Source organism: Coffea eugenioides, chromosome 11 (assembly GCF_003713205.1).
Source record: "Coffea eugenioides isolate CCC68of chromosome 11, Ceug_1.0, whole genome shotgun sequence".
Taxonomy (NCBI): domain Eukaryota; kingdom Viridiplantae; phylum Streptophyta; class Magnoliopsida; order Gentianales; family Rubiaceae; genus Coffea; species Coffea eugenioides.
In genome coordinates this window covers 33,420,927-33,429,806 of record NC_040045.1, presented here as the reverse complement: position 1 = coordinate 33,429,806, position 8,880 = coordinate 33,420,927, and the positions used below count along the sequence as shown (strand labels likewise).

Below are 8,880 nucleotides of genomic sequence, written 5' to 3'. Positions count from 1 at the left end.
AGTTCCAATTTCGAGAATCCCAATAGAGTAACTAGGACCAATTCATCTCCTTCTCATGTTCCAATTAAACACTTTCTATGTTTGCTTTTTCTCTGAGGAACGAGACCCGCAATACTCGTAGAATCTCGACAGGATCCAATAATCAATATAAAAAGACCATGCTCTTCTATAATAAGGGCTAACACAAAGAATTACCACAAATGAAATCACGATCACCATATATGAAGCAAAAAAGCTCCAATAGAATGCTGCCACATCAATTGCACCATCAACTTCTATGTCTTGATCACCAACATTTTCAGGGTGTGGAGCAAAGGGGTTACAACTTCTCTTGAGCAATGGTCCGCAGAGACCTGGATTTCCTCTATAATTGCTGTCGTCAAAGGTTGCAAACTCCCCTGTATCAGGTACCCTGCCAGACAAGTTATTGTATGACACATTGAAGATGGACAAGAAGTTCAAGGATGCCAGCTCTGAAGGTATTTCGCCACTGAAATTGTTGTAAGAAAGATCCAAGCTCTCTACTAGGTTCAACATGGAAAGTCTTGAGGGAATGGATCCTTGCAAGTAGTTGTGGGATAAATTTAATGCCCGGATATGTCTGAGATCACCAAATTCAGGAGGAATCGCTCCAATCAATTGGTTACACGACAAATCAAGTCCAGACATGAAATTTAATATATTCCCTGCATAGCGTTCGCTTCTACGTTTTGTTGTGAATATCACATTTTCTTGGTCGGAAAAGGTTATTATCCATGGCCAAAAAAGGAAGGTGTATGGGGAAAAAAAAGCTGGTATTTAAAAAATGCATCTTTGGAGAACTGCCCGCTGCCAAAAGAAATTTTGTTGAAGCATGTAGGCAGTGGCCCAGAAAACTTATTCTGAGAAAGATCCATAATTGTCACATTCTGCAGCTGACATAAGTGCAAAGGAATATGACCAAGCAATTCATTTCCCCCCAATAGAAGGACCCTGAGCTCTTTAAGTTTACCAATATAGCGTGGTATACCGCCAGACAGCTTGTTGTAACCCAAATCGAGTGTCATCAAATTGAAGCTCCCAGACAGCATGTTTGAGATGGGCCCTGAGATCATGTTGTGATGCAGGTGGATGAACTTCAATGACGTAAGCTCGGAGCAAGCTGGTAAAGGTCCGATCAACTGATTTTTGGAGAGGTCTAAAAATTCAAGATCTGAAAGTTTGCATATAGCATCTGGTAAGCTACCTTCTAGCAAGTTGGTTGACATGTCAAGACCATTCAAATCTGAAAAATTTCCAATCCAACTTGGAATTTTGCCTTGAAAAGAATTGTTTGAAATATCCAGCAAAGATAAACTTGGAGAACGAGATAATCCATGTGAAATGCTCCCAATAAAATGGTTATTATCCAAGTGAAGGAATTCTAGGCTTGTTAAGTTCGTGGACCCAGAAGGAAAATTGCCATGCAAATTATTATAAGACAATACCAATATTCTAAGAAATAAACATCCAGTTCCAATTTGACCTGGCACCTCCCCTGAAAACATGTTGTGGGACAAATCAATTGATTCTGCCCATGTCAAGTTTCCCAATGACTGGGGAATATTGGCTTCAAATGAATTTCCTGACAAATTCAACCACTGCAGAGATGGAAAAGATAAACCGATATTTTGGGGAACCTTACCACTGACGTCATTGTTTGAGATGTCTAATTGACGTAGATATTTTCCCAGAGAATCATCTACAAGAAACGGACCCGTAAAAGAGTTATCCTTTAGAACAAGAACTTCCAAGTTTGTATTATTTTGCAGAAGCCAAGTAGGAATCTGGCCCACTAACTTATTGGAAGACAGATCAAGATTTTGCATTTCTTTCTGATAGAGCAGGAAACTTGGGATTTTTCGAGTCTGATTATTCAAGTTGCAGCCAGATAAATAGAGAGCCTTTAGCTGAAATGGTGGGGGCAGAGCAAGATCCTCAGTGTCGACATGTGAATCATTGTTCAAAGGTCCAAGTTTGAACCCCTGAAGCTTTGAATGGTTGCCCAAAGAACTGAAAGAAAAAGAACCTCCAAAAAGGTTGCCAGAGAGAGATAGATACCCAAGGTGTACGAGAGGAGTAATGAGAGCTGCAGGGATGTTTCCGCTGAGAATATTGTTGGAGAGATCAAGAAGTCGAAGAGATGTCAAGTTTCTGAAGCACATGGGAACAGGCCCGTAAAAATTATTCCGACTCAGGTGAAGTTCATGGAGATTCTTCAAACTGCAAATTCCTGTCCAAAAACCAAGTTCATTGTAAGGTTTTCATACAGTAATAGTTGATGCTAGGTATGAATTGTCAATACATAGCCAATTCAGAAACCGTGAAATCATATGTTACACGCAAAAAAATTGAAATGTTGGTTTTCAAATTTCATCCGGTCTAGCTCAACATTTGAAAAGTAAATAGCAACTTCATGCAAGCAACCGAGCCTTTCACAGCCTATCTTATTACCTTGAAGGACGGAGGAATCATTAATACCAATAACGTTCAAAGATAAGGCTTTGAGAGAAGTTAAAGCCTCAACGTCTGAGAGTTTGTTAAAATTTGTATATTCAAGATTGAGTACCTTCAAGTTCTCCAGCTTCAATTCTGCAGTTCAAAACTTTATGTTAGTATTATAGTTTTGGATATATCAAAATTACATAACTATTGTTGCATCTCCATCCCCTATTCTATAAGAATTTGTATATTTCAAACAAGGTAAATTAGGCCACAGGTCAACTATACTATTTTTTTCACGTCAATTGATCCATTGAACAGCTATTCTAACAATGTAATTTTTTTTGTTAAAAAAAAAAACACGTATCCCAGTTAAACTATATACACTTTTATCTCAAACTGGATATGCGTACCTTTAAAGGACAAGGAACCAGAAAGCTGATTACCGCTTAAGTCAAGAAACTCCAATTTTTCCAGACGCTTGAAATCTGCAGCAAGAAGATGATCCAATTAGAACTCCTTGAATGGGCAGATTGCGGTCCAACAACTCTCATGCTAATGGATTCTACAATTTTATCTTTTCTGTATATCTATGCTTTATAATTTTGGCATATGCAACATCTCTCACAACTAAAAAAAAAAAAAAAAATTAACTAATTATCATCTTTCAAACAACTGCTCACATGTTAGCCCACAGGCGATTTTTTTGGGCAAATTACACTTTATCCCCCTATAGTTTAGTATTTTTTATATATAATCCCTCTATAGTTTCAAAAGATATACATAACTCCCTAATGATTTGAATTAAAATGTCAAAATAACAGAATTTACAATTCATAACGGAGTCACCTGAAATGTCAAAAATACCCCTATATAAAGTTGAAAATTATTTATTAACCACAAGGGGGTTATGTGTATATTTTGAAAACCATAAAAGAGTTATATGGAAAACATTAAACTATAAGGAGGTTATATGGTAAAATATAAAATCATATGGGATTAGTGCATCATGTATATTATGTTTATATATTTTTATCACTTCAGTCATTTTAAATTTTAAACAAGTGTAATTTCAACATTTTTAAAGGTTCTGTTACGAATGATTATTTCCGTAACTTTGACACTTTAATCCAAATTATGAGGGGTTTATGTATAGTTTTTGAAACCATAAGGAGGTTATGTACAAAAATGTAAAATATGTAAAATATAAAATGTAAAATATAATTTGCCCTTTTTTTCTTTCTTAAGACTATAGCCAATTATTAAAATGTAAACAAACTTTGGATATGTAAATTAAGTTACCGTCTAATCCCATACTCGTGAAGGTAAAAGGAAAAACAAATAAGATGCTTCGTAATTTGCTGCACATCACTAAATTTAAGAGCTGTTAATTGAAATAGATTACAAATAAATAATGCTGAATCATTCTAAGTTTAGATATTCATTAATTTCTATGTGCTGAACAGGACCCAAAACAAATGAAACCCCTTTGGTTAATCCAATATACACATTTCCTCCTTATAATTTGAAAAAGTACAATTTAACCTGCATGGTTTTGGATTATAGTGAAACTGTTAGTTTTTTTTATTAAATTTAATAATCGAGCACTATCAAAGTTTTTAATAAAAAAACAATGATGAAATAATCAAATCGACCTTTGAACCATATGTCATAAATAAATTATAGACAAAATTTGGTTTCAAAATATAATTCCAAAATGACATCATCGCAAAAATTAAATTTCATAATAAAGCTTCTTCTTCCCTACTGATTTCTGGCAAAAGAAACACTTATTAGAGCTTTGCAGCGGTCCACCATGGTTCTTGCCAGCAGCATCATCCAAAGGGAGCTGATCTATTCCTTCTACCAAAAGAGGTTTTCGATATTTGACTCTAAATAAAAGGATGTAGGAGGTAAAATTTTTCACACTTTTATACTTTCCACGTCGGCAAAGATATAAATGTTTGCTTTTCGTTTTTGTTTTCAAAGTTAACTACTATGCATAAAACTTGATGTAAGTGGTAAAATTGTTGTACATTACACAAACTAATTTGTAACCGGTCACCCATTGAATTGAAAACTATTTGATAAATAAATAAGACACACTATCAAAAAACGTGGAAGTAAGAAAATGATGGTAAGAAGCGAGAGTAATTCAAATTCAAAAAAAAGCATACTTTGTAATGCAATATCTTATTCTTTTCTCTTGATCCATTCACTTTTTTCCACATAAATTGCCTGTTTTTTTCTTAGAGACATCAATTTTACTCATGTATACATTCCTTAATTATTGCTCCTAATCCATCACGATAGGTTGATGTTTTATGCCTGTATGATCTATTTTTTAATTGCTATTTTTTCTTGACTTATAGGATACTTTTGATAGTATTTTATTATGGATTTAGATCTATAAGGAAAATGTCGAAATAATTGATTTAGAGTTTATGAATTTTTCGAGTAGTGGGATTATCATAATTTAATAGTGGTTTTGGGCTGTTTCTTTTTTATTTATTGTTAATTTTAATACCAAAAAATAGAAAACAAATATTAGCAAAAAAAACATTGGATTACGTATAAAGTTAACTCGTCAAAAAAATCACTAGTTCGACATTTGGTTACAATAGAAGTTAGAGATAATAGTGATAGTTCTATAGTTTTATTGGTAAAAAATTAAAATTAAAAGGAATAAGAAGGAAAAAGAATGAAAAAATAATTTAAAAAGTCATTCTAACTAGAAGCATACCAAACAAGAGAATTTCATTAAAATATTTAAGGGTAGTATTGTCATTTTAAATAACAAGAGAGGTATGTGTAATTTTAAAAATCTCGAGAGAACTAAATAAAATTGTTAAAAAAACTCAAGGGAGGTTTTCGAGATTATCCCTAAAATTTAATGCAAAATAGTTTCCTGTTTGATTAAACTATCGTCAGTTTGTATGGGATTTTGAGTCTTCTACAATTATAATACAGATATACACGCAGATTAAGAGAAATTATAAGAAATAAGGCTGAGAAAAAAGATGAAGAAATATGAAAAACTTGCCTCAAGCTGCGGAAAAGAATGCTAAAAGTAAGGCTAGAACGAAAGAAAAAAAGATGATGAAGAAAGATGAATTACTTGCCTGTGTAATCAAGGTTCTAAATGGCCAATCTTTCGATAGAAGCTTAGCAAAATCAAAACATATACAAGATTAAATTTTATATTTTACTCTGGAAAATTAGTAAATTGCAAAGTACAAAGAAGGAAAAGATTCAACATGGTGTATGTGGTTTAGGCCAAGATTCAATTATTGTTGGGGAAAATTAAAGGATTTTCTTGCGGTGATGAAGAATGGGTTGAGAGGTGATTCAAAGAATGAATTAACAACGAAAGAAGTTTAAGATGACGGGGGCTTTCTTGGAAGTCTAGCGTTTACCAACTTTGACTAATACAGAGAACTAAACCCTTTAATCAAAATTGGTCCAGTTCAATGGTCCACTCGTCGAGCCAAACCCTTTAAAGGACATGGAACCAGAAAATTGATTATAGCTTAAGTTAAGAAACTCCAATTTTTCCAGACGCTTGAATTCTGCAGCAAGAAGATGATCCAGTTAGAACTCCTTCAATGGTCCAACAACTCTCATGCTAATGGATTCTACAATTTTATCTTTTCTGTATATCTATGCTCTATAATTTTGGCATATGCAACATCTCTCACAACTACAAAAAAAAAAAAAAAAAAAGAGATTAACTAATTAGCATCTTTCAAACAACTGCTCACATGTTAGTCTACAAGCGATTTGTTTTGGGCAAATTACACTTTATCCCCTATAATTTAGTACTTTTATACATAATCCCCCTATGGTTTTAAAAACTTTATACAATTCTCTTATGGTTTGAATTAAAGTGTCAAAGTAATGGAATCTGTAATTCATAATGGAATCACCTAAAATATCAAAAATAATTCTATGTAAGGTTGAAAATTATTTATTAACCACAATGGGGGTTATGTATATATTTTAAAAATCATAAGGGAGTTATATGGTAAAACATTAAACTATAAGGAGGTTATATGATAAAATATAAAATCATATGGGATTAGTGCATCATGTATATTATGTTTATATATTTTTATCACTTCAGTCATTTTAAATTTTAAACAAGTGTAATTTCGACATTTTTAAAGGTTCTGTTACAAATGATTATTTCCATAACTTTGACACTTTAATAATCCAAACCATGAGGGGCTTGTGTATATTTTTTGAAACCATAAGGAGGTTATGTACAAAAATGTAAAATATGTAAAATATAATTTGCCCTTTGTTTTCTTTCTTAAGTCCATAGCCAATTATTAAAATGTAAACAAACTTTGGATATGTAAATTAAGTTACCCTCTAATCCCATGCTTGCGAAGGTAAAAGGAAAAACAAATAAGATGCTTTGCAATTTGCTCCACATCAATAAAGTTCACATTTAAGAGCTATTAATTGAAATAGATTACAAATAAATAATGCTGAATCATTCTAAGTTTAGATATTCATTAATTTTTATGTGCTGGACAGGACCCAAAACAAATGAAGTAGAAAAGCAAAAATAGAACAGACGCAAAGTCAAAGAAAATTGTGTAAAAAGGTTATTGAAAGTCTCATATAAGAATTATAGATAGCAAGTGAATATACCTTCTATAGGAAACGATCCCTCTAAATACATATTAGAGAGAGACAGCCTTTTAAGTCCAGTAATTGCAGTTATACATGGAATTATAGTATTGTTGAATTTGTTATCATCGAGGTATAAGGACTTGAGATTTTGCAACTTAGCCCAATTCCTGCAGCCTGCAAAGCACGAGTCGGATTCTAATAAACGGACTAAATACCAAAGAAACCCCTTTGGCTAATCCAATATACACATTTCCTCCTTATAATTTGAAAAAGTACAGTTTAACATGGTTTTGGCTTATAGTGAAACTGGCAGCTTTTTTTATTAAATTTAATAATCGAGCATAATTAAAGTTCATGAAGAAAGGCTACAACGAAAAAAGAAAAGAACATGAAGAAAGCTGAATTACTTGCCTGTGTAATCAAGGTTCTAAATGGCCAATCTTTCGATATAAGCTTAGCAAAATCAAAACATATACAAGATTAAATTTTATATTTTACTCTGGAAAATTAGTAAATTACAAAGTACAAAGAAGGAAAAGATTCAACATTGATTCAATTATTGTTGGGGAAAATTAAAGGATTTTCTTGCGGTGATGAAGAATGGGATGATTGGTTGAGAGGTGATTCAAAGAATGAATTAACAACGAAAGAAGTTTAAGATGACGGGGGCTTTCTTGGAAGTCTAGGGTTGACCAACTTTGACTAATACAGAGAACTAAACCCTTTAATCAAAATTGGCCCAGTTCAATGGTCCACTCGTCGAGCCAAACCCTTCATTGTTCATACATCTCAAAACTCAAAAAGTTTGCCAGGAACAACATTATGGTCCACTTTCCTCCAAGATTACCAATTGGATTGGATTGGAATTTTCATTTTCTTGTAGCTTTGCAATCAATATGGGATTCTCAAGCAATACATCACTAACTACACTTACTATATCTAACATTTGTACCACATCAAGTTTAAATATATCAACCTTCAAAAAAATCTTCTTAAATGTTGTGCGAGAACTCTTTCATGAGATGGTGAGAATATCAAAATAGTAGATACCAAGAACAAGAAACTTCAAATTATACAATATAAACGACTACAACACTAAAGTAAACAAATGATTTGAAAAAAAGATAGAGCTCGCAGGTAGTTACCTGTCACTTCACCCTGGAAGAAATTACGACTCAGGTCTAGAGCTCGCAGGTCCTTCAGAGGTATGAAAGTGCTAATATTTATATTTACATACCAATCCTCATCCATATTCTCTCGCAAATAACTAAGGCGGAGTTCAACAATTCTCCCAGTAATATTACTGCACTTGACCCCTTCCCAGGTGCAGCAATCAGCATTTGCTCCATCACCTTCTTTTCCAGTCCACGAAGAAAGGATAAGATGAGCATTTGTAGTCACATTTAAGGAAGCTTTGAAGTCCAAGAGAGCATGTTTTTCTTCTAAAAAGCAACCTGAGCAAAGTTGCCTTCCGTTGAGTATTATTGATACAGCAAGAGCCCATGAGGCAATCAGAATGGAATGACCGCGCATGATTTCAGTATGGAGAATTAGTGAAGGAAAGTGCTGTAATGAAAATGGAAGGCAGGATAATTTATAATCGCTTATCAATGTACTGGAACGCAGGTCCGGAGACCGGAGACAAGTCAACTCAGGTGTAAAACAGTGGCGGATTTACACAGGAGGCACGGGCCCACTACTATCCTTAAATTTCTATGATACCTATAAAAATTTGATGTAATTTCAACTGTGCCCCTTAGAGTTTTGTGTATCTATTAG

At 33.4% G+C, this 8,880-nt stretch overlaps 2 protein-coding genes across 2 annotated transcripts; both read right to left on the bottom strand.

Annotated features, from left to right (window-relative positions):
- On the bottom strand, positions 1-691 carry LOC113754308 (receptor-like protein 56). The gene has a single exon (XM_027298687.1). The coding sequence runs from the start codon at positions 667-669 to the stop codon at positions 76-78; it is 594 nt and encodes a 197-aa protein (XP_027154488.1). The 5' UTR covers positions 670-691; the 3' UTR covers positions 1-75.
- Positions 692-749: 58 nt separating this feature from the next.
- On the bottom strand, positions 750-8,634 carry LOC113752329 (receptor-like protein 15). Its single transcript, XM_027296446.1, has 4 exons — positions 8,247-8,634; positions 2,874-2,948; positions 2,473-2,610; positions 750-2,251 (listed from the first exon to the last, which is right to left on the bottom strand). Exons 1-4 carry the CDS (start codon positions 8,632-8,634, stop codon positions 750-752), a joined length of 2,103 nt encoding a protein of 700 aa, XP_027152247.1.
- Between the last annotated feature and the right edge of the window lie 246 nt (positions 8,635-8,880).

Excerpts from the sequence above, each read along its gene's own strand:
- LOC113754308 (XM_027298687.1), bottom strand. The coding sequence starts at position 669 with ATGTCTGGACTTGATTTGTCGTGTAACCAATTGATTGGAGCGATTCCT.
- LOC113752329 (XM_027296446.1), bottom strand. The coding sequence starts at position 8,634 with ATGCGCGGTCATTCCATTCTGATTGCCTCATGGGCTCTTGCTGTATCA. Across the intron at positions 2,949-8,246 it reads CTTCCAGGGTGAAGTGACAG|ATTTCAAGCGTCTGGAAAAA; the intron begins GTAACTACCTGC and ends TTCTTGCTGCAG. Across the intron at positions 2,252-2,472 it reads TGATTCCTCCGTCCTTCAAG|GAATTTGCAGTTTGAAGAAT; the intron begins GTAATAAGATAG and ends GTTTTTGGACAG.